The 26,059-nt window shown below is 37.1% G+C and overlaps 1 protein-coding gene across 7 annotated transcripts in view; it reads left to right on the top strand.

The window, feature by feature from the left end:
• ATM (ATM serine/threonine kinase) overlaps positions 1–26,059 on the top strand; it is a 77,306-nt gene that overhangs the window by 32,773 nt on the left and 18,474 nt on the right. For 5 of the 7 annotated variants that reach the window (XM_086621711.1, XM_086621686.1, XM_086621695.1 and 2 more), the window contains 18 exons: positions 704–868; positions 1,145–1,277; positions 3,350–3,445; positions 6,901–7,072; positions 7,506–7,647; positions 8,273–8,449; positions 8,864–9,038; positions 12,304–12,391; positions 12,743–12,898; positions 13,836–13,944; positions 14,732–14,820; positions 14,913–15,015; positions 16,052–16,200; positions 17,658–17,762; positions 18,264–18,383; positions 19,459–19,693; positions 20,556–20,723; positions 25,016–25,135. In XM_086621711.1, the coding sequence (XP_086477837.1) occupies positions 704–868; positions 1,145–1,277; positions 3,350–3,445; positions 6,901–7,072; positions 7,506–7,647; positions 8,273–8,449; positions 8,864–9,038; positions 12,304–12,391; positions 12,743–12,898; positions 13,836–13,944; positions 14,732–14,820; positions 14,913–15,015; positions 16,052–16,200; positions 17,658–17,762; positions 18,264–18,383; positions 19,459–19,693; positions 20,556–20,723; positions 25,016–25,135 (2,502 nt within the window). The remainder of the gene's footprint in view (positions 1–703; positions 869–1,144; positions 1,278–3,349; positions 3,446–6,900; positions 7,073–7,505; positions 7,648–8,272; positions 8,450–8,863; positions 9,039–12,303; positions 12,392–12,742; positions 12,899–13,835; positions 13,945–14,731; positions 14,821–14,912; positions 15,016–16,051; positions 16,201–17,657; positions 17,763–18,263; positions 18,384–19,458; positions 19,694–20,555; positions 20,724–25,015; positions 25,136–26,059) is intronic. The other 2 variants (XM_086621701.1, XM_086621707.1) reach the window with 2 other exon arrangements.

Genomic DNA, 26,059 nt, shown 5'->3' with positions numbered 1-26,059 from the left:
TTCTAGCATTTAATGGAGGCTAGTTAATAATTTTTAGGTAAATACAAGTATCCAAGTACAAACCTCCTAATTTAGATTGTAGACTCCTCAAATCTGCCTGGATTGAATATGCAATTGCATTGATTTTTAAGTAAAGCGTAAAAGCAATGTTTTTGCAAAGAAAGCATGGTACCCCTGTAGCAAGCATTTATTCAAGTTGTAGATCTATTGTAAAACAAATTCTGCTAGAGTTCAGTGATTTGGGCAGTAAATTGTGATATTTAGGCGTTTGTCTGGATTTCAAATTACCAGCACTTTAATTAGTAAGAATAATAAAGTCCTAATAACTTCAGAAGGACTGCTTGGGTGCAGTGTGTTGCTAAGTCACTGCCAATATTGTAGCGATCGTATTGGCTAGTATTTGAAATCAGCTTCGTGGAAAGACAGGATAAAACTGCAGGCTGTAATCTTAAAAGCTTTGATGTCTGTTTGGGAGGGGGAGTAGCAAAAATGCCTCACCATTTTAGAATATAGCTGTGATTATCCCAAGCCTATAAGCATTTTATGATTTTTAACGGTGTTAAGTAAATTATATTACCATTTTTTATAGAATTCTATTTAATGGAATTTGGAGAACTACAAACTTTATAACTTGAATAAGAAATACGGCTCATAAATGTTTATCTGTCTTTTGTTTTGGTTTTTATTTACTTTTTATGTTCAGGTCGTAGGCTTGTTGAAGTATCTGGTGATAGATAATAAGGATAATGAAAATCTGTACCAAGCGATCAAAAGCTTAGATCCTTTTCCTGAGTATCCTGCTTTTAAAGATTTGCGAGCAACTCAACAGAAAATAAAATACAGTAAAGGACCATATTCTCTTTTGGAGGTAATTACATTTTTAAATGTGTCTCATGGCATATTGTTTTTCGTAATGCAAACTTTCAAAGAAAAACGATTTTCTAGCTGTAGGCATAGTTGAGAAAGATTTAAATTAGAAAAGTTGATTCTTTTATTGCCACTTTCAGACACTGAGATGTTTGTAGGTCTCCATTCCTATTTTGCATCTGTTAATATCAACATTGTGGACTGCTGAGAGCCACTTCTTTACTTGAAGCCTTTATTTGCATGCTCTATGTGCTTAATACAAAATGTTGTTTTGCAGGAAATTAATCACTTTCTGTCAGTTGGTGTTTGTGATTCACTGCCCTTAACACGGCTTGAAGGACTGTATGATTTACGGAAACAATTGGAACAATGTAAAGATCAGATGAAAGATCTCCTGAAAAATTTCCAGGGTATTGACATCTGATTATGTATTTTATTTCTTTCGTATGCGATTTTAGATGTGCAGTGATGTAACCCTATTCTAATTTGACATTGCTTGTTTTATTTTGTGTCTTGGTTTTTGTATGTTTAACGATGTAACCATGTTATAACTTCACATGCAGAGTAGAATGGCATTTGTTACTCATGCAAAATCTGAAGTATCTTTAGCAGAGTGTATTATAAATATTATATGAGGTTTTATGTGGTAGAGGGGATAAAATGCCCTTCCAGCCTTTGGCGGGAGGCACTTATTGTGAACGACTAGGATAACGTATAATATGAGGATATTGTTTTATGGCCGCTTAATGAATTTACTTGTATATGAATCTCTCTTTTAAATGTAATGAAACTAGTTTTTATTAAAGGCATGGTACATTAAAAAGTAAAGCTCAAAGAAATTTTATAATGGTAGAATTGAGTTTAGTTCAACCTTGCCACATCCCAGCATTCTGTTTCGTTCCTCAGTCCAGACCCAGTTCCTTCCTGTTTTGGTTTTCCGATGTTTATGCCAGACCATTTCACTTTTCTCTGCTACATCAAGTCTTTACCAGCCTGTGTGCATGAGGGGAAGATAAAAAGAGCTGATATAATTCATTGTAAATAAGCACACAGTAAAATCTGGGGAAGCATAGTAGTCTTGCCATAAGGCCATGATGTGAGTGCATTATGTCCCCACATCTCGAATATTATTTGCAGTTTTACTCTTGAAATTCTGCTTGAAAAGAGAGTTAGTAAAAGGGAAACAAGCTTGCATGGAACAACTTCCATCAAAGGAAGGCCTTGTGAGCTTGGAAAAGAGATTGAATAGGAATAGAGAGAGGTGTATGAACTGGTGAATGGTATGATGAAACTGAGAAGGGAGCACTTACTACTTTTATCACAGTGCAAGAACAGATTAAATTGTCTGGCAGCAGTTATACAAGAGAAATCGTGTATTTTTTTCAGACAAATATATACAGCCTGGAACTTACTGCCTCTTATTATGGAGATAGGAAGCATAATGGACCTTAAGAGAAGTTAGACGTGTCTCATAGAGATTATTAGGTGTGAAGATCTGCTCAGAAATCCCCAATCTGCTGACTGGCAAAACCTAAGAAGAAATACTTACTCCTGCTCCGTTGGAGGCAGGCTAGTAGTCTTGTTGGGCCTGTTGCCTTGATTTTACCTTATACTAAAAGTCTATTAAACACTTAACAAATAACTTTATTATTATTACTTTACCTGTTAAAAAGGAGTAAGAAAACAATCATTGAGAAAGACCGTAAAACTGTATGCTGAAAGATAACATTTACGAAGTAACTGCTGCAGTTTGGCCACATGTATTCAGTTTTATTAAAATGTCAACAAGCATAAAGCTCGATTCTAGGGTTCCATTCCAGTCAACAGAACAACAGAATTTTTTTTTAAAGAAAATAACGCTTTTATTTTCTTTACATTGGCAAATCAGAATACTTTTTCCTAGACCTTGTTCCTGGAAACAGCAAAAACATTTTGTTGGGAATGTTTATTTAAAAAAAAAGACCTCAGGCAGGCAGCAAATACGTAAGGAACTATCCATCTTGAGAGTTTATAATTTGGCAAAGTTAATTAAGGAGCTGAAAGTTAGCTGAATTCTGTGAAATTCCTGGCAGAAAGCCTTATTTTGAGATATTCTTGGAGTTGGAATTGTGATTCTAGCTTAAGTGCTGTCAGTGGAGCCACATAGAATGACATCACTGTTACAAATAACATTATTACACTAATTTATGCTAATATTTAATGTATATAATTTTCATTTCTACATCAGAACACTGAAAGTAATAGCATTTGTGTATTCTCCTTTTGGGGATTCTTTTGCGTAATCAAATGCATAGAAATTTTTTCAAGACATGATGAAATGAAAAATGAGTAATTATTTTTATGTACTGTTTAATACTAACTTCAACATTAATAATGGATGTTGACGTTTGTAGATAAAAGATACTAAAGCAGTGTTTTCTTCTAATATGTCCACATTACAAACACACAATTTTTGGGGTTTATTTTTCTTTCTGAATGATAGAAAAGCCAGAAGATTCTGCAGTAGTGAAGTTGGTGGTGAGCTTACTGCAGCTGTCCAAGATGGCAGTTAACCATACAGGTGAAAAAGCAGTGCTGGGTAAGTTAATTGGTCCCACTGGCATCCTAGGGCTCTCATGGCAAACCCTAGGTTGAAACTGTGGTTGTTCTCAGTGTTACTTCCCACTGCTATTTGCATATTCTGCCAGAGAACATTTGCCTTAATATATTTTTTGTCTAAAGGACTAATAACTGATAATGAAAAATGCTGAGCAATTAAAGCTTACATTGACTTCAGTGTGATACATTCTTTAGCACCTCTGCAAGCTGCAAGTGTCAGCCTTTTCTGCATTGTGTTTCATAGAATTTCATAGAATTTCTAGGTTGGAAAAGACCTTAGAGATCATCCAGTCCAAGTGTCCCTAATCCCCCATTAAACCATATTCCTAAGCAGTTCATCCACCCTTTTCTTAAACACATCCAGGGATGGGGACTCAACCACCTCCCTGGGCAGCCTATTCCTGTGGCTGACAACCCTTTCAGAGAAGAAATTCTTTCTAACATCCAGCCTGAACCTCCCCTGACTAAGCTTATACCCATTTCCTCTTGTCCTATCACCCGTCACTAATGTAAAGAGCCCTTCCCCCACTTCCCCACCATCCCTTCTCAAGTATTTGTAGGCTGTAATCAGGTCTCCCCTCAGCCTCCTCTTCTCCAGGCTAAACAGCCCCAATTCCCTCAGCCGCTCCCCATAAGTTTTATTTTCCAGCCCCTTGACCAGTTTAGTCGCCCTTCTTTGGACCCGCTCCAGGAGCTCAATATCTCTCTTAAAGCGAGGGGCCCAAATCTGGACACAATATTCCAGGTGCAGCCTCACCAGTGCCGAGTACAGGGGCAGGATCACTTCCCTGTTCCTGCTGGTTACACTATTCTTGATACATGCCAGTATCCCATTGGCCTTCTTGGCCACCTGGGCACACTGCTGGCTCATATCAAGCTGATAGTCAACCAACACCCCCAGGTCCTTCTCCGCCAGGCAGCTCTCCAGCCACTCTTCCCCGAGCCTATAGCGATGCTTGGGGTTTTTACACCCCACGTGAAGGACTCTGCACTTGGCCTTATTAAAGCTCATGCCATTGGCCTCAGCCCAACGATCCAGTCTGTTCAAATCCCTCTGAAGGGCCTCCCTACCCTCCAGCAGATCGACACAGCCTCCCAGCTTGGTGTCGTCCGCAAATTTACTGAGGGTACATTCAATCCCCTCATCCAGGTCATTGATAAAGATGTTAAACAGAACTGGACCCAGCACTGAGCCCTGGGGAACCCCACTGGTGACCGGCCTCCAGCTGGATTTAGCCCCATTTACCACCACTCTTTGGGCCCGGCCATCCAGCCAGTTTTTAACCCAAAGGAGGGTGTGCCTATCCAGGCCAGCAGTTATCAGTTTCTCAACCAGAACACTATGAGAGACTGTATCAAAGGCTTTACTGAGGTCAAGGAAAACTACATCCACAGCCCTTCCCTCGTCAACCAGGCGGGTCACCCCATCATAGAAGGTGATCAGGTTTGATTGGCAAGACCTGCCTTTCATACACCCATGTTGACTGGGCCTAATCACCCAGTTAACCTGTATGTGCTCATTAATAGCACTCAAGATAACCTGTTCCATGACTTTGCCCGTCACCGAGGTCAGACTGACAGGCCTGTAGTTCCCCGGATCCTCCTTCCGCCCTTTTTTGTAAATGGGGGTAACATCCGCCAGCCTCCAGTCCAGCGGAACTTCCCCAGTGAGCCAAGACTGCCCAAAGATAATGGACAGGGGTTTGGCAATGACATCCTCCAGCTCTCTCAGGACTCTCGGGTGGATACCATCAGGCCCCATAGACTTGTGGGCATCCAATTGGCAAAGCAGATCCTTGACCCGTTCCTCTTGGATCACAGGAGCTTCGATCTGCTCTCCCTCACTGCCCTCAGACACCATAGGCCAGCTCACCTGGGAACTACTAACCTTATTATTAAAGACTGAGGCAAAGAAGGCATTAAGGACCTCAGCCTTGTCCTCATCACTAGTGACTAACGTAGCCCCTGTGTCCAGTAGGGGCTGGAGGTGATCTTTAGCCCTCCTTTTGTGTTAATGTATTTATAGAAGGACTTTTTGTTGTCCTTTACGGAGCAGGCTAGTCTAAGTTCCAGTTGGGCTTTTGCCCCGCTGATTATCTCCCTACATGCCCTAACTTCCTCCCTGTAATCCTCCCTGGACACCTGCCCATTCTTCCAAGACTTATAGACATCCCTTTTTCTTTTGAGATGTTCCCAAATCTCCTTGGTCATCCAAGCCGGTTTTCTACCCTGGCGACTAGATTTCCAGCACACAGGCACAGCTCACTCCTGTGCCTCCAGAATTTCCTTTTTGAGTAGTAACCAGCCCTCCTGCGCCCCCTTACCCTTGAGAGCTGTCTCCCACTGTACTCATCAACCAGACTTCTAAACAGTCCAAAGTCTGCTCTCCCAAAGTCCACCTTGGCCATTTTAGTGCTCCCCCTCCTAACTTCCACTAGAATTGAGAATTCTGTTATCTCATGGTCACTATGCCCCAGGTGTCCTCCAACCGTCACATCTCCCACGAGACCTTCTCTGTTCACAAACAGCAGGTCTAGCAGAGCACCTTCTCTGGTTGGTTCACTGACCAGTTGTGATAGGAAGTTGTCCTCCACACACTGCAGAAATCACCTAGACTGTTTCCTGACTGCCTAGAATCTAGGAAGTTGTCCTCCACACACTCTAGGAATCGCCTAGACTGTTTTCTAATTGTTTCCTTAGATCATTTGTTAAATTTAGTTCAAAACATGACCTGCATATCTTCAGTCTCTTCTTTATTTACTCTGGTGGTTAAAACAATGTTGTAGAAAATGGAAACGTTTTCAAGACACATGCCAAGTATGAGGGAAGGAACAGGAAAATAGATTTTGGTTTCTTTCTGATGAAGATTAACCATCCCTTTTTTAAAACTATTCTCAAGTTCAGTTTTGTTTTGCTTTCTCTTGTATGCCCTCATGTGTTTTTATAAAATGTTTTATCTGGAAAGCAAATGAGGAACACATTGATACATCATTTTATGTAAAATGTAGGTTAATTCTTACTGGGTTTACAGGCTACCATTTGTGTTCACAGGCTACTGTTTGTATTTGTCATACTCGTGGGGAATGAAAATGAGTCTCTCTTAGTGGCTGTGATTCTGACCTTTTGCACTTACCTATTTCTGACACAAGCAAAACCAAATTCCATATCTGATTTAAACTGCAAAATCCAGAGCCATAGGCACTCGTAGAAAATTGTGTTAGAATACGTAACTGTAGTATTTGTGAGTCTTAAGCCACAAAATTTGTATACATGTAATTTTAATCATAAAGCTCCTCGAGTGGTTATTTATAAAATTTTGCAGCTTTTTACCTCATAATAATCTCAGTTCTAAAAGTAGTTTATACTAATTTCAATTTTTCAGAGTAAGACCTTGTTTCAGTGTGCATAAGACCATAAAATTACTTGCATTTTTAGAGGCTGTTGGAAGTTGCTTGGGAGAAATAGGTCCCATGGATTTCTCCACCATAGCTCTTCAGCATGCTGAAAATGGACTGGATTCTAAAGCAACGGACTTATTTGAAGATAGAAAACTCCAGTGGGTCTTCATAATGTTAACTCAAATAAATATTGCTTTAACAGATAATTGGTGAGTATACTTATTTATTTGATTTATTTAGTTCAAAGATGAATAGGAGTCACTAAGTTGTACGTTGTTCAAATCGCCTCAGAGTAACACTCTGAAGGTGTTATTAACACCTGTTAATGTCCAACCATGTGCTTCTTCAATGCTCAGATTACTTATCCAGTCAAGCTTAGATGTTTCCTAGAAATTTCTTTAGTTGGGCTTGAGCCAGAGTCTCTTCTGTGCTGTAGAGGATAGCAGTGCTGTGGAGTAAATACTGAGGCTTTGCTTCGTAACGAAATATGCAATGGCATATCCTAGTCCACATTTTTCTGATTTAATGCACACATCGTTAGACTGTGGAATTATTTGTCTTGCATGTTTATAAAGATGATTTTGGAAACAAAATATCTTAATGAAATAAGTAATAATGACACCATGTATGTTATTCTTTTAGTATTGATGTTAGAGCTGCTGCTGTTTCCTGTTTGAAAAACATACTAGCCACGAAGTCTGGCACTGAATTTTGGGAAGTATATAAAAATAAATCTGATCCCATGTTAATCTATCTACAGCCTTTCAGAATGCCTAGGAAAAAGGTACTTCTTCTAATATACCTTATTTATATGGCATATGGGATAGAAAAAATATTTAAAAAAATTTAAAAAGTATAAATTTGATAATATATTTGAGAGAGGCTTTGATGAATGCAAAATATGGTCTCTTCATCAGTCTGATTGCAAATGTGATTGCTTTTGAACATCTGTCTCTCCTTTCTGTTTCAGCGTTTGCAGCTTCTTCACATAGGAAATTACCAACTTGACATTAGAAAGACGTGTACTTTCATTAGTAGATAGACAATTTTTGGTTACCACCTCAGTTCTTTCTCAGTATCATTTGATGCAAAAACTTAGTGGAAAATAGGTCAGAAAAAAAGGTGCATAGTTAACTGTAAATCAGATGTTTCCTGACTTTCAAACTTCTGATTTGTAATCTAAATTGATGTCTAATGTGGCCTTGTTAATGTTTTCAGTAAAATTTTATTTTTAATACTTTCACATTTCCTTGAAAAATTTTACATTTACATGACAAAATTGATATTGTCAATCAATTAAAGCACAGATAATATTTAAGATGTTTTAATCTGTGCAGATTATGGTATGGGTTTTTTTAATTTAAAAGTAGAATTTGTTTATATTTGCAATATATATTTTTTTCTTCTAGTTTTTTGTAGTACCTGCTAATGATACAGAGGCTCCGTTAGAAACTTTGGATGACACAAACCTGTGGATTCCTTCGGGAGAAAGTCATGAGACCTGGATCAAGCGCCTGACTGGTTCAATACTGGACAGTGGAGGTGTGCAAAATGAAGTTCTCCAGTTAATGAAGCCACTGTGTGAGGTGAGCTAAATTATAGGTGTGTATGTGTGTGTATATATATGTATTTGTGCTGTGATGCACAAAAATATATGATTACTCATCTTGATAGCAAATAGTAATTTCTGCTGTTAAGTTACTACTTTTTCTTACCAGTAACTCAGATACTTCATAGTCAGATATGGCAGATGCCCATAAAATACACTCTTGAAATAGAAGATTTGAGAGGTAATTGTAAACGTAGATGAACTTTACATGACTACTTTAACTGAATGCCAGCATAGCCCTGTTGAGTGGTTCCGTTTTTCATATTACATGGAAGCATGTAAAGCATTGCAAAGCATGTGTGTTTGAGTAGTTGTCAGTTTGGTTATGACCTGAGAAAGAAAGGCTTTTGGTTGTTTTTCTTAGAAGCTGCTGTGGATAATTGTTTTCTAGGTGAAAACAGACTTGTGTCAAACTTTGCTTCCATACTTGATTCATGATATCCTTCTTCATGACTCGCATGAATCTGGGAGAAATCTTTTGTCAGTTCATATCCAGAAGTTTTTTACAGCCTGTTGCAGATTTGCCTCATCTAGTAGATCTACTACACCTCCAAATTCTGATTCAGGTAATATCATAATATTTTTGTTTTAGCTGAAAGAGAGTTACAGATTGTGAAAAAATGATCTTCTGACATCAAACCATCAAACGCATGATGTGCACTTGTAGGCAGACAGTTTTAGAAGCTTCTGTCCGATTGTTTGATCTTTTCCAGTGGAGATATCAGTAATTTTGAAGCTGTTTATTGGCAGCACCCGAGTAGTTTTTTCTATATAGCTTCTGTCTTTATTCACAACTGGATTATATTTATTACTTGCTGAATTTCGATGTGATCTAATGTTGTGTGCTGTAAGACTGAGTCTTGGACTGTCTCTTAAAATTACTAATTGGCACTTAAATTCCTCTCTTACTCAAACAAGAGTGATTAAAGACAGTTTTCATCTGGATTTTCTGCTCATAAAAAAGATTAAGCCTTGCTGTAGCTTCTGTGTAATGTTGGTAATGGTCTTCCTGTACATTCGAAAGACCTGTTCCGTTCCAGCAGAAGGAAAGGAAATTGTAACCAAAAGAACTGCAGCTGAGTATGTCCCATTAAAAACAAAGCACCTTCTAATCCAGCTGGCTGGTGTCCTTTCCAGTTAGATTGTGATTGAAGTAGCAGAAATCTGTGTAAAAAATAAGATCTTTGTTATTAGACTATGGGAATGGTACGTGCACTTGCTTTCAGGAGCTGAAATAATGTATTTCTTTTATTTGTGCATGTTCCTTACTTAACACAATTACAGTAACTTCAGATTAATATTTTTTTGTGCAGTAGTTACTCTGCTATATCTTCCAACTTCCTTCTTCCATGACAAATCACCAAAGGAATGAGTCTGTACAATGCCTTGCAGTCTCTTTACAGGCAAGTCATGCAAGCTTCAGGTTGCCAGAGGGATAAAGGAACCCTCAGTGTTGCAGTTTGTGCTAAGACTGGTGGTAATAAGCCTAATGATACTAGGTGTATTTTAAGATACTGTTTATAGGCGCCGACTAGCCTGGCTAGAAAGACTGGAGCAGTATTCTTTCACGTTTTTGAAGTCGAGTAACAAGCTGTTCCCACAATGCAGATATTTTTATTATTGTTTCCCTTTGTAAGATAGAAAAGGATTAACAATTTCTTATTTCCTTCCTAGTAATGAGCTAGGAAAGCTACTGCACAAATTTATGCACAGATGTACAGAGTAACCCAAAATGGACTATGAAAAATATGGAGAGATTTTTCTAAGTTTTATGAATTTGCAGTGTGTTTAGTGACACCAATAAGCAAATGATAGATGTTTCTTCAAACATTGTGATTCTATACAAGGGGTCTTACTGAGGCAGTAAGAACAAAATAAAGGACATGTAAAAGCTTTAAATGAAGTTAGTCAGGTGAAAAACTGTCCTGGTACCAAAAAAAAAATAATACGTGAAGTAGCACACAGCTCATTGTCTGTGTAGTTGTTTACAGATAAACTGGAGGTGCATGAGCCAACAGAGCAAAGATATGTTAATTCCAAAGTTGGAATGATAGGATGTCAGCAGTATTCAACACAAAAATTTTCAATGTCTGGTGACTCCCAGTTTCTTGAAGGAGAAACTCTTACCCTGTGAAAACAAGGAGAAGAATCTTCCTAGAAAACCTAGATAAAAATTCCATTCAAATCCATCAGGATCCAAACTGTGGCAAAGACCAAGCAGCTAGACTTGAGAGAGTTGAGTGCTTCTGAACAAGAGTCTTCCTGTTGGTCCATTTTGATATGCAAGTTCTAGGAATTGGCTGTTAATCTTGGCAATTTAGTGCATAAATAGTGTGAACATCATGCCAATCACTGCTCTGACTGAGAAATCAAACCTAATCCTAAATTGCCAGTTGCTTGACAAGAGTCATACCCACCAAACTAAAAGTGAAGAATATTTTGGATTTAGTGCATGTCACTCTGGCCCAGAATTATACGTCACTTGAATCTATTATTTTGCAAAAGAGATGTAATTTTTTTGTTGAACGAATCTTTCAAAATGCATTTTCAGTTATTTTGCCTTAGAATTTAGAATTTCTGTCTGACACCATGTAAAAACAGACACCTTTTTTGTTTTCTGTCGGTAAGCTTCTTGTTAACAAGTGAGTATCAACACCAACAGCTTATAGTCACCACTGTAGTCATGTGGGCTGTTGTTCAACAAATCCTGAAGAGTGACAGGTTTCTTCCAGTTTTCTTGGCCAGTGCCTTTTCCTTCCCCTGACTCATTAATACTTTGTTACCCAAATATAATTAATTCATAAATTTTCAATTATTCATCTGTTCAAATTATGAAAGAGAAAGTAGCAGTCTCTTCGGGGCATTGACTGTAGAGTGTTAACAGAATGGACCCTGCCTGCGAGACACTATGTCTATATTTACGGGTAGTGCAGCACATGGGGCTGGATCTGGAGAGGAGAATGTCCTGGTGTGTTAGGAGCTGAGAGTCAGATGTCCCCACTGTATGTCTTTTGAAAGTTAACCGTGTGGGAGATAACTTCTAAAGAAGGAGTTGGGGTTTCTTCGGTAAGGTCTTTGAAAGCAGTGGAAAATATTGTTCATTTCTGTTTGTTGAAACACATGAAATGCCCAGATACTTATTTTTTAACACGGCTTTTGCTTTCTTTAGGGGAAATTTCTAATTCTGCATCTGACTGTAGTGTAGTAGTAGTCAAACCTTTGCTTATGCTTTCCTTATTTCCTGCTTCTTGTAATTAATTAAATGTCCAGAAATTAAAAATGTCCAGAAAAAAAAAAAAAAATTATTAACCCAATGACCAGAACACAACCTGTAGCCATCTGTTTTTTATCTAATCCAGAAGCAAGGCATAGAAATATAAATTATTTAAAAGTACATGTCTGTGTGTGGGAGATAGTGGATTTTGTATAAGCATACACACTCTATAAAATCTACGGTAAAGCTACTAAAAAGTATTTCTGTGGCTTTGGAATAACTTTATATGGCTCAAGCCTGAGGGAAGAGGTCTATTACAAAGCTTTGTGCAATGATGTTGAATCATCTCTGAATTTTATAAGAAGAAACAAAATTCACAAATTATTCATGCAAAGATAATTTGATAAAGAAAATTGGAGTATAAACTACTGTAATGTCACTAACAGCATATAAGGAGGGGAAATACATTTTGTCACAAACTATAGATTTAGTTTTGGAAATGCTGTCCAAGGAAGTTTTTACTTATTTTCTTAAGTACAAAATACCTTTTTATTTTGTAAATCAATATGCTATGACAAAAGTTCATTATATTCTTTCTTTTGAAATATACATCCCAGATCAAGAAACCCATAATTTTAGAAGTTTGGATAAAGTATCTCGACGAGCCATGCTTGCTGTTGTTGATTACTTAAGAAGACAAAAGAGGTGAATTATTGCTTTCCACAATGTTGCTTTAATTTAATTATGACTGTTCCAAGATCTGGTGACGCTCTAGATTAAGGAAGAAGGATGTGGTAGAGAGCGTGTCAGTTAAAAGAATGAAGATATAGTAGTGACCTTGCATTTGTTCCAGAAGTGATATGGCTAGCCTTAAACGGTTCTAACTATGCTGCAGGAGTTTTCTAAAAACTTTTTGTCTGATAAATGTTTTGTGCTGTGGGTTTTGGGGGGACTAAGATAAAATTAGCCTTTGAAAGGCTTTATGGTTAGATTCAAATTATTTTGTTTAATGTTAGAAGGTCTGTTACAGCAGTATTAAAGTCTTTATTTAATCAGATCTGTTTCAGGTACAGTTTTTGACGACAGCTTCTGGCTGGATCTGAATTATCTTGAGGTTGCTATAGCAGCACAGTCTTGTGCTGCTCACTTCACAGCCTTGCTCTATGCAGAAATCTATGCAGACAAGATAAATATAGACAAACAGCAAGAAAGGTACAAGGCTTGAGGAATGCAGTTTCTTGACATTTCTGGTAAAATGGATCATGTTTTGTGTGTCCTGTAGTGTTTTGTTAAATGAAAAGTCAAGGAAACCTTAAAAAAATTCCTTAGGTATGTGTATTGACCTGGAAAGTATTTCTAGCAGTCATTGAATGTGATCCCAGTCTTGCTAGTTCGCTAACTGTGATGCACTCAAAATAATGTCATTTTGACTTTTAACCAGAAAGTTTTCTTAGTAGTATGTGTTTTGGAGAAATTTCACTAAAGCTAATGCTTCTAAATACTAAAATGCAATCTCACTTTCTAAACTGAACACTTTTCAGATTCTATTTCTCATAATTAATAGTGTGCTAGTGGTTAAATGACAGCCAGAAGCGAATCAAGCAGAGAAACAAACTACAGAATGATGACCAGAATTATGTGGGTAGAGCTGAATGATGCTTGTAGAAGTTGTTTTTTTCTATAATGGACAATTATCTTTGTCTTCTGGTCTAGGAAGATCAAAATACAGAACTAGTTCAGTAGTTTCTTTTTGGCGACAGATGACTCTAAGGTAGTGAATGCATAACAAAAGTATGGTTGTAAGCATGTATGTTATGTAGTTGCTTTTGTTTTTTCCCAGAAGAGAGCATTCTTGCTTCAGGCATTCACAAAAGCAATTTGATTTCATAAAAGATTAGACATTACAAGGTGGGTTGGTTTTTTCTCTGAAAAAACACCGTGATGTTGAAATCCCTTGATGTTGATATTCCCAGTTCAGCTGATCGCTTTGTCATTCTGGGGGAGAGGTATTTTGAATAACCTGGGGATATGACAGGTCTGATCTTGCATTTGGTGTTTGTGTCCCTTACTTGTTAAGTGTTGTTTCAGAATTTCTTTAGTTCTTTGTATGAAATTTCATTTAATTTACCAGTTTAAATCTTTCTTCTAGATCATCTTTTAAAGCAGCTAAGAGTTTGACATTTGAAGAAGAAAGTCAAAGAACAACTATTACTGTTTTGAATGAAAAAAGTAAAGAAAAAACTGGAATAAGTTTACAGGTACATGTGTATGCTTCATCATCTGAAAGCAAACCTCATATAACAGTAATTATACAGTAGGTTTCATCTGAGCTGAAGGCAGATCTAGTTGATCTTCAAAAACTGTATTTTAAAGTTCTCATGCACTAATTTGAAATCAAATCAGTAGCCTTGCCAGACAGGTTAAATTGAGTATTCATTCACCTGAAACACTAGTTAACTGGCAGATTTTAAATCACAGCAAAGCAGACTTTGTTCCCTAAAAGAACTGACTTTATGGTGGTAACCAGCCAAGTATTTTTCAGGGTTTTTTTGTCAGAGAGATATGTTCATTAAAAATGAGCAAGTGGTGTAGTAAGTTGTAATAATCAAAACCAAAGTAGTATTATGTCCTACAAGTTTATTTGATACATAAAATCTGATTCAGTAGCCTTATCAAAGTTACTTCTTTCCTAGTTCATTATTCCAAAACTGTGCTCACATATCTTTAAAATGTATTGTTTAGCTGATATGTCTGATGCTCATTTAGTACTACTCCCTTTTGCTTCTCAACCAATCCACCTAAGGCCTGGTGCTGTTTTTTTTAATAACTTAACAGAGAAGTTACGTAGTCCTGAAGTGTTTTGCTAACTATAAAACTTTTCTTCCTGTGATGGTAGTAGGCTCAGATACTGCATAGAGGAAAATTAAACAATGATAACGACATTACACAGAAGGAATTGTATTTATAAACTTACAAGATATGTATAAAACTCACTTGAACTGGTTCTGAAAGAGGTAATTGTTCGTTTTATGGCTCGTGTTCTAGGATCTTCTCATGGACATCTATAGAAGCATTGGAGAACCTGACAGTCTCTATGGCTGTGGTGGAGGAAGAATGTTACAGCCGTTAGCCCGGTATAATTTATTATTGTTCTTATGTTCTTTAAAGTCATTGCTTTCGTTTATTAGTAAGGAACATAAATTGAAAACTTGTTAACTTGCAACAGGATAAGAACATATGAGCATGAAGCAGTATGGGAGAAAGCCCTTGTAACATACGACCTTGAGGCAAGCCTCTCTCCGTCTACTCGCCAGGCAGGAATAATAGAGGTAATTTTATTTTGTAACAGGAAATGAATGTAGGAGCTTATACGTCGTACTGAGAGTCATTTGTAGTAAATGCAAAATTGTTGTAGGACTAAAAGAGATGTCTTTGGTCAGCAAGTCCAGCCTGCTGTCAAAGGGATCCAAACTGTATAAGACTCAATATCTATCCTGAAAACATTAAGGCTTCTAGTCCTCTTGTCACTTACCTGTAATCCCTATCTAGGGTAATGAATTTTGTGAAATATTTCAAACTAAATGTATTTAATGTTATACAGAACTTGGCCAACTCCTAAAATGACAGGATATAAAAAGTAACGTAATTGGTTATTTTTGCCATCTCATTCTTTAAACCTCTTCATTATGGCAACTATCTTGCTGAAACTGTGGTATTTTGATAAAATAAATACACAGAATTATGATGTCTTATTTTAATCCCTTAAAAATATGTTGCTTTTTTAAGCTAAAAATGTTCACATCAGTTACGGAATAACATATCACAGGTATATTTGTGTTTCCCCTCATTTCATTTTCCTACGGTACTTTTCTTTTCCTACCCCGAATTATTTAGTATAATTGTTAAAATTCCTTTGTATTTCTCCTTCATAATGGCTGCACACATAAAGTCATTATGGTCTTCAAACAAATAGGAGTTTAGGAGCTTCAGGAAACTTTTTCAAATCCTTACCAGAAAAAACAGTTCATTAAGAAGTAAAACCAGTTTTGGTGTACTACCCAGGAATGATAGAACGGAGAAATGCGAGCGGATACTTCATTTGAAACATAACATGGAAATTTATTTCAAAGAATGCCAACTACAGTAGTAATGAAACCTTTTTTCTGGGGTTGCAAATATCAATACTGTGATTAGAATCTTATTAAAAAGTTTTCATCTTATACAGTACTAAGTTTAGAAGTGTTTACGGTTCTGCCTTATCCACAAAGCCTTCCTTGTTTCCAAAGGTAAAACAAAGCCTTTTAAAAAACGGGTTCAGTTTATTAAAGGAGGAAAACCAACTTTCAGTAATTTTATTAATTCCAGGCTTTGCAGAATTTTGGGCTTTGCCACACTCTTTCCATGTATTTAAAAGGACTGGAACAGAAAAACACTGAGTGGTGTGTGGAACTACAGGAAATTCGCTACCAGGCAGCATGGAGGAATATGCAGTGGGACCACATCTCTTCTGTCAAGTAAACCGACTTAACTTTTTTGCTAATTCTTTACCTGAAAGGCAATGGTTTCAGTTCGAAGCAAAAAGACAACATTGGAATATAATTTCTATGAAGCAGGTCACCTAATTTACCTTAATCATTTAATTGAAAAGCAGCTTTTTTCACTTAGACCTGTCTGATTTGTATGCACATCACTTTCCATTTTCCTGGGAAACTGTACACCGTTGATTCTCCTTTTTATTGCTCGTAACTATAAACTGAAATTTTCCATTTTTGACTCAGATAGTAGATAGGTCTCAAGTACATCTGAGGGAATTTAATTTTTAATTTATAAGCAAATGGGGAAAATACTGCTCAGTAAGCCATGTTATCAAGACCTGGCTAAGCAAACATGAGTATTGATTCATGGCTACTCCCTCATAACGAGTAATCTTCTCCCTCGTGCAATGCTGGATGCCTGGCATTAGTTATTTCAGCTGACTGGCCTGGATGTAGCGTGAACTCTGCACCTTCCTAGTACAGCTAGATCACCACATGTTTTAGGAGGAATACGGAAAAGATTCACTACGTTTTGGCAAAAGCAAAAGTTACATGATGGGGTTTTCAGTAACACCTTCTGCATTAACTTTTAGTAGTAAGGAGAATGGAGGATTTTTCTCCTAAGACTCTTACAGAGATGAGTCTGGGGAACATACTCATGGTGTGTTCAGTCGCTTCTCCTGCACTGTCTTAAGATCATTGTTCAGAAGCTCCTGGAGGACTTCATAGTCATATCCTGTTGAAGGGCATATGTCGTGCCACAGTCAGAACAAACTTCATATAGGTGGGCTCTCTGTCCCTGGGTTAGGGTCTGTATAGGCCTCTTTAGTTATAAACCTCTTAAGCAAATAGAATATTCAGCTTTAATGCAGGAGCAGAAAAACAACATGTAAGATGAAAAGAGAGAGAATGAGATAACATGAAAGAAAAGGGTCAAGGAGAAGAAGAAAGGAAAGTGAAAAGGACAAAGAAGAGAAAACTAAATCAAACACCATGGGTTTTTTTCAGCCTTCCAATTTTCTGAATTTTTCCTTTTTAAAAATATTTCTGGAGTTAAATGCAAAAATTTATTGATTCTGAACTGAAGTTGCATACATACCATAATATATGTCTTTCAGCATAATACTGTGGGAAATGTGTTATGATTAATTTTTTATTGTGTAGTTGGTTTTGTGTTGTGAACATGTTCTCCGTATTCCAAACATTTTGACAATTACTGTTTTTTCTTTGTTTTAAAAGAACAGCTTGAATTTAGAAAATACTAAATTAATTTAAAAGTTAAAGTCACATTATTGTTTTTTATCATGCAAAACTGCAATCCATCCAACTGCAGAAAATGTACCACTAAAAATATTTGTCATAAAGATAAAATTTACTTCCTTGTAGAGAAATAGAAATTTCTTTTTATTTTATGTTACTTTTGTTTTATTTTAAAGAGATGAGACAGGAAGACCAGGGTACCACGAATCATTGTATGATGCTCTTCAGTCTTTACGAGATAAGGAATTCTCTGCTTTCTATGACAGTCTCAAAGATGCCAGGTAACTGTCTGAGACGGAGAGCGTGCGAGTGTCTGTTTGTAGTCACACAAGTTACGTATGAAAGACTATAATGCAGTTTTATGGGCTTAAATAAAGACTCATGCATAGAGTAAAATTAATACTCCTGGACTGCAACTTTATTTCTAAGGTTTTTAACTTAAAGTTGTCTTCTGTGCATATGCAATTTGTGTGCTAGTTGAAGATACGTTTCCTGTAGTGTGCATCCCTTACTTTGCGGTCCTCTTAAGTGGATTTGAACGCTGACTGCTCCTCTTGAGCTGAGCTATCGCATCGGCTTTGGAGTTTATATAAGCTTACTGTGTTTTCATTTATTGACAAACTTAATTTTTTCAACTTTAATGGTAATACAGAATAATTCTGAACTGACTAGTTTTGCTGTTTAAATTCTGTTCACTGTATGGAAATTATATTATGGATATTTGGAAGTATTTGTGGATATAAAAAAAAAAATTATTTACTATTTCTCTGTTAAATCCGTAGAGTGAATGAAGTAGAAGAGCTGTGCAAAGGCAGTCTCGAGTCTGTTTATTCATTATATCCAACTCTTTGCAGACTACAGTTGATTGGAGAGTTGGAAAATATAGGTCTGCTGTTCTCCAGGTATTTTTTTAAGCTTGTTTCATACTGCTTTCTCAGTTCAGGATTTTTGGTAATCAAGTCTAGCTCAAAATGATCTCAACAAATTTTATTCATTAACATCTTAAACTTCATCTTAAAAATTATACCAATTTTAGCTTTACTATATGAAGACAAATCTAGATTCTCTTTATTTCCAGACTGGATTTATTTGTGGTCTAGTTTTAATTATTTAATATTATGCTAATATTGTATTTTAAATAAGTGGTTTCTTTCCTTTGGTTTGAGTTCCCTGGTATACTCCAAGGTAGCAGTCATATCTCCTAGCCTTTGGTTTACTAAAGTAACTGAGTCATTCTCTTCTAGTTTCCTTTCTAAAAATGTTTTCCATTTCCATGATGATACCCATAGATCTGTTGGAAGTTGTTGCAATTTGAATTGCTTTCTTCATGGACCATTATTACCATCAGTATTCCACTTGAATTCTTTCATTGCTTTTTAATCATAGGAAGGTATTTATCACTGTAGGGCTATTAACTTTGAATTTTTCCTGCTGTAGTTGTATCAGTTTGGTAGCTTGTAGTCATCCTGCAGTCGTTTAGCATGTCCAGGACCTTATGAACCATTGCTATTTGCAGTTAATGAGTCGGCTAAGAAAATTATATATATATAATGATAACCTATGCAGCTACGGTGTCACAGTTTGGAATGTATTCTTATATTAATGCATATCCAACCTATATAATAAAATAGGAATCTTGGTCTCTAATCTTTTAAGTAGCCCTACGTGTGAATGCCCTTCAAGTCCCTTTGTTGATGGACTTTTAACACAACAGTTTTTGATGCTTAATCAAGAATGTTTACAGTGGAGTTGTTCACCTTACTAATGTTGCTCTCTTGATCTTCGTGTTTGTTAAAACTGGAAGCCTGTCAGTTTATTCTGCATATTAATCATTGTAGGGATTTATGGACTATTTCTTGGTTTTGAACTGTAGATTGTGACCTACCTTGGTAGTTTACTTTTTTTACTTGTCTTGTGTTTCACTAATATTTAGTGAGAAATAATAACAGGTCTTTTTTCTTTTGGTAACAATTACAGATCTTTCACTACTCAACAACTGAATGATACTTACTTGAAATGGCAGAAACAGTCCCAGCTTCTCAAGGACAGTGACTTCCGTTTCCAGGAACCTATCATGGCTCTGCGCACTGTAATTTTGGAGATCTTGCTTGAAAAGGAGAATGAAAATACCAAAAGAGATTGTATTAAAGACATCCTGACCAAACATCTAGTGGAGCTCTCTAGATTGGCAAGAACTGCCAAAAACACACAGGTAACAAATTCCAGGAAATACCAGTGACGAATGCTTAGTTTCTTAATTTATAAAAGAACTTCCTTTTTAACAATACTAAAGATTAACAATATTCTAAATTTATTCAACGAATCAATTAGTTGGAGGCTTAAACTATGTAGAACTTACTCATAAATTTTATTTATGGGCATATTTTCTGAATTTTGTTTAAAACTGTAAGTTACTCTGTGAGGTGGATAATATAAAAATGAAATTTTTATATGAAATTTTAAGAATGCTCTTACAGCTGTGTTACTTAATTTTGGTACAGTTTTATATATCCAGATTTCACTTGCATTATGAAGCAGTAGGCTTTAGTCTTGATCTTTGACATTATTAAAAAGATAATTTGCTCTTTGTACTATCATAGTGATACTAGATTACTCAATAATAAGAATGTTACTTCACCAGTGATACGAGTGAAGAGGTAGGCATACAAAAGAATTAGCATATGGTGGTGCCATTTTTCTTATTATTTTTCTTTGGTCTCTTGGGATGTAATAATAATCACTAAGCTAAAACTGTAAATCCATTATTTCGTAGGTACTGATTGTAAAATTTAAATACTTTATACCTCCAAGTAATTTAAAATGTTAAATGTTCGTACTTTATTTTGGGGTTTGTGAAATTTAATTCTGTAGTCTATTTTTGTTGCAAATCAGGATTTTCTGCAAGTATATAGAAAAATAACTTCATCTCTTTGCTGCAGATAAATTCTTAGTGTTGGATAGGCAGAATGTGCTGCACAGGTAGAGCAAAGGAAAATGAAGTTTAAAAAAAAAATTTGCTCTGAGATACATGTATTTGACTTAAAGAATTGCTTATAATGTTTTTTTAATTTCAGCTTCCAGAAAGAGCTATGTTTCAGATCAAACAATACAATCCAACAGGATATGGAGTTTCTGAATGGCAACTAGAAGAAGCTCAGGTTTTCTGGGCCAAAAAAGAAGAGAGTCTTGCACTGAATATTCTTAAAAGCATGATAAAACAATTAGATGCAGATTGGTTTCAGGTATGTGTTACATAATGTATGAACTTACGGGAATTAAAATATTTAAGATGCTGTTTCCACTTTCTGATGTTTTCCCTTGGAAGAAAATTAAAAAGCTGTCTGCAATATTACTATATCCATTTTGTAGTCTCAAAGTGTCTGAAAGCAAAAAATCTGTTATTAGCAAATCTTATCAGAGGTTTTCAAAGCAAGTCTGTAAAAGTGGCAAATGTTAGAATTCGTTATTCATTATTTTGCCTCCAGCACCACCACTGTGAAATATATCACTCTTTAAAATCAGAGATGATTTCCCATGTTAAAAAACTAACTTGTTTTAAACAAAACTGTTACATAGAGGTGTATTATCTTGTTCTGTGCCAATAGTTAAAGAAACTAATGGTCAAGCAAGATTGTTCAGGCACAGAATTATAAACTCATTTAGGTTGGAAAAGACCTTTAACATCATCGAGTCCAACCATTAACCCAACACTGCTAAGTCCACCACTAAACTATGTCCCTAACAGCCATGTCTTTTAAATACCCCCAGGAATGGTGACTCAACCACTTCCCTGGGCAGCCTGTTCCAGTGCTTGACAGCCCTTTCAGTGAAGACATTTTTCCTAATATCCAATCTAAACCTCCCCTGACACAACTTGAGGCCATTTCCTCTTATCCTATCACTTATTACGTGGGAGAAGAGACTGACACCCACCTCGCTACAACCTCCTTTCAGGTAGTTGTAGAGAGTGATAAGGTCTCCCCTGAGCCTTCTTTTCTCTAGGCCGAACAACTTGAGTTTCCTCAGCTGCTTCTCCTAAGACTTGAGCTCTAGACCCTTCATCAGCTTCATTGCCCTTCTTTGGACACGCTCCAGCACCTCAAGGTCTTTCCTGTAGTGAGGGGCCCAAAACTGAACACTGTACTCGAGGTGTGGCCTCACCAGTGCCAAGTACGGAGGACGATCACTTCCCTGGTCCTGCTGGCCACAGTATTGCTGATACATATTATGTTGGAAACTGTAATAGTGTACATGGCTTTTTTAGAAGAAGAATGGTAATAAAGATTTTATCTCTGGTCCTTATTGTGTAAAAAAAGACTAACACAGGGAGACAGTAATAATATATTTTTTATGCTAAAGAAGCATAGCTCTGTTGGAGGCATTTCCCTGATGTCTGTAGGAATCTTGGTGCAAAGGTGGGAGTATGAGTTGAAGCTTCTATTTTAGTAGGGCTGAAGCTGTATCACAAAGTGTACAGAAATTCCGGGCAGGTTTTTGACTGATAAACATTCACTACTGTTCCTCAGACTCCTTTGTCCCTTAGAAGCCAGAGAGTAGTGGTCAATGGGACAGAGTCCAGTTGGAGGCCTGTATCCAGTGGAGTCCCTCAAGGGTCGGTACTGGGACCAGTATTGTTCAACATATTCATCAGTGACTTGGATGAGGGAATAGAGTGCATGGTCAGCAAGTTTGCTGATGACACTAAACTGGGAGGAGTGGCTGACACACCTGAAGGCTGTGCTGCCATTCAGAGAGACCTGGACAGGCTGGGGAGTTGGGCGGGGAGAAATTTAATGAAATACAACAAGGGCAAGTGTAGAGTCTTGCATCTGGGTAAGAACAACCCCATGTACCAGTACAAGCTGGGGACTGAACTGTGGGGAACAGCACAGAGGAAAGGGACCTGGGGGTCCTGGTGGACAGCAGGATGACCATGAGCCAGCAATGTGCCCTGGTGGCCAAGAAGGCCAATGGCATCCTGGGGTGTATTAGAAGGGGTGTGGTTAGTAGGTCGAGAGAGGTTCTCCTCCCCCTCTACTCTGCCCTGGTGAGGCCACATCTGGAATATTGTGTCCAGTTCTGGGCCCCTCAGTTCAAGAAGGACAAGGAACTGCTTGAGAGAGTCCAGCGCAGGGCCACAAAGATGATTAAGGGAGTGGAGCATCTCCCTTATGAGGAAAGGCTGAGGGAGTTGGGTCTCTTTAGCTTGGAGAAGAGGAGACTGAGGGGGACCTCATTAATGTTTATAAATATGTAAAGGTAACTGTCATGAGGATGGAGCCAGGCTCTTCTCACTGGCATCCAATGATAGGACAAGGGGAAATGGATATAGGCTGGAACAGAGGAGGTTCCGCTTAAGCATGAGGAAGAACTTCTTCCCAGTAAGGGTAACAGAACACTGGAACAGGCTGCCCAGAGAGGTTGTGGAGTCTCCTTCTCTGGAGATGTTCAAAACCTGCCTGGACGCATTCTTGTGTGATCTGATCTAGGTGGTCCTGCTCTGGCAGGGGGATTGGACTAGATGATCCTTTGAGGTCCCTTCCAATCCCTAACCTTCTGTGATTCTGTGATTTATGAAGGAACATAGATATGACTTGGGGTGGTGTTTCATGTCTTTGAATCCTCGTCCATTTACAAGCACACTGAGCTGTGAGTTTTATGTTGTACTTCTGAAAATGGAATCTTGCCTCAAACAAGGGAATGTTTTCTTATCAAATTTGACTTCAGCAAATGCCTCTGAATCTTACTTCTCTTGGCTCTTTTTGTAAGCTTTCTGAAAAATTACGTCACTTGATGTGAAGTGAATACTCTATTCCCATTTCCAGTACAGAATACAAGAATTGAAACAAAATCCCTTTCCTATCTCAGGCCACCACGATGACTAGAGGGTTGGAGAACTTGGCAAAGGAGTAAAGGTTGTAGGGACTGGGTTTTTTAGCCTTAAGTGAAGGCTTAGGGGGATCTAGTTACATTCTTTCAATACCTGAAAGGTAGGTATCGTGAAAATGGAGGTAATTCTGCTCACAGACATGTACAGTGAAAGGCAAGAGGCAGTGGCACAAGTTGTTTCAAGGGAAATGCCATCTCATTGCAGAAAGGAAGTTTTTCATCACTAAACACTGAAAAGTTTGCCCAAAGTCGTCATTGGGCTTTTCCAGCTCTTGCTGGAAATGTATAGTCAAGACTCAGTTTAGGAGAGTCTAGGAAAACTTAATCTAAAGCCCTTTCTGCATTCAACAGAAGGTTGGGCCAAATGGTCTCCAGAGGTTCCTTTCAGCCTCAACTTTTCTGTTGTTTTGTGATGTCCTTTTACAAAAGCTATTCTGCCTTTTCTTCATATTAATCCATCTGTTCTCTTTGTGGGTTTTTTTTTTTTTTGCTAATTTGTTCACTTTGGGTAAGAGTCTTACTGACCCAGTGCTTCCCTGGAACTTATTAAAATATTAGTGTCACGTCTACCACCTGCCACTCATATTAAGGCATTTTTCAGCAAAAGCTTTTATACCTCTCTTAGTAGTTTAGTTATTTCACCTGTAAATTGCTGTAAATCTTTCAGAGAAAATACATTCCGATACTGGTGAGTAGATAATTTTCATTTTGTCCGTTTGTTCAGTAGCCTTTGCTGCTGACACTTCAATAGCAGACAGACCTTCGAATCCCTCATAAAGGAAGGCTTTGCAGTGGGACTCTTCAAGCTTCTCCACAGTGAACACAAATGCAAATAATTTTTTTTTTTCTGCTTTATCTTCTCAGAGCACTATTTGTTTTATTGTCTTTTTATCAGGTGGACTGTCTAGTGGCTAACTGCTCCTAATATGTTTAAAAAATGTTTTTTTATTGTTTGTTGTGTCTTCTTCAAGTTGTTTGGGTCTTTTGGACAGCTTGATGATGTTTTTTTATTTTTTTATTTGACGTGATATTTTATGATTTTTTAAATATATTTGCTTTTTCACTTGGACAAAACTTCATTTGGTGTACTGATGTGATAAAAATGTCTTCATCATCCTTACCTTTCTGTTTAGCTACCATGGCATTCTTTGGGTATTTTTTGGAGGGTAATAAACATCTGCTTTGAATCCATATACCTTATTAAGGAGTATCACACTTTAGAAAAGCTGGAGAATTTTGGGCCAAGTTCTCCATGCATATCAGGGCAAAATCAAGAGTGGTTGCTCCTCTTTTGATTTTCATGTTTGCTCCATAAATCAGTTGATGACGACCTCCAAAAATTTAGTCGTCCCCTCACCTTCCAGTGTTATGTTTGCCTTGCCCACATAAGGAGGTTTTGTGACTATTGTAGATGTGGATGGTAAATGTCTCTGTAGATATATGGGTTGGAACTAGATGATCTTTGAGGTCCCTTCCAACCCTAACCATTCGATGATTCTGTGATATATGACGTGTAATAGGCCCAAGTGATTGAATTATATTCAGGATTTAAAAGCTTTATAAATTACCTACCTCATATGTAAACAGTATTTTTATTTGATGCCTCCCTCTTTTTTCTTTTTTCCAAAAACTTGCTTTCTCAAAGGTTGAGAACGATCCTCATCGGAAATTGATATATACAGAGTGTCTGAGGCTATGCGGAACCTGGTTAGCAGAAACATGCTTGGAAAACCCTACAGTCATCATGCAGAAATACTTAGAAAAGGTGCATCCAGTCTTTGAAATGTGTGGTCTTTGAGATAATACTGTGCTAAAATATGTTGTTAAAATGTCAAGTAAATTTTACAATGCAGCTTTTGTTTTTCTGGATTGAAAATATGAATTCTTATAAAAATATTATAGTTTCACATAGTATTGTATGATATTGTAATCTTATAAAATATTCAGAATATGGCTTTACAGAATTCATAGTAAAAATTCTGTGTAATATTGGCTTAAAAGTTCAGTGATAATGACTGCTAGTCATGTTTCCCTTTCCTATTCCACCCCATCCACATTCTCTCCTTCTCAGGACAGATCATTCACTTAACATGTTTTCAGTATAGGGATTATATTCCCAACAGTCTCTTTCCAGGTGCTGGAAAGTCTTCTTCTAGTGTTTCAAAGTACTGTAATTTTTTTGAAACTCTTAGTAGTAGAAACATTTTTATTAATATTTACGTTCTCTGCATTTCTTCATTTCATGCTAATTTGTGAAACTCTACATAGTTGCTTTTCTCTGTTACTCTCTACATGGTTTATTCACTCTAATAATTAAACTTTCACATATAATTTCCTTCTCTTTTTGGCACTTTTTGGACAGTCTTCTATTTTTTTCTCACCGTCTTATGACACAAGGTTGTAAAACTATTTTAAAACTCATGCTTAGTTACTTTAAAAGATAAATAGCTGTAGGAGACTCCTGTATGGTTATTAAAGCTGTTTCGTACAGGGTAATCTTTTTGAGTGTTTGCCCTGAAACAATCCTCAAATATTAAATTCACTTAGGAGAAAAATATTCAGCCTGATAGGGTCTATTTTGTATGCATATATATTCCATCATAGGCAACATTAAATAACCCGTTTGAGCAGATGACCTTGCTTGAGCAGAGGGGTTGGACAAGATGACCTCCAGAGGTCCCTTCCAACC

Source organism: Tauraco erythrolophus, chromosome 1 (assembly GCF_009769465.1).
Source record: "Tauraco erythrolophus isolate bTauEry1 chromosome 1, bTauEry1.pri, whole genome shotgun sequence".
In the NCBI taxonomy this organism is placed as follows: domain Eukaryota; kingdom Metazoa; phylum Chordata; class Aves; order Musophagiformes; family Musophagidae; genus Tauraco; species Tauraco erythrolophus.
The sequence above is the reverse complement of the archived record's forward strand: the minus strand, read 5'-3'. Positions and strand labels throughout refer to the sequence as shown.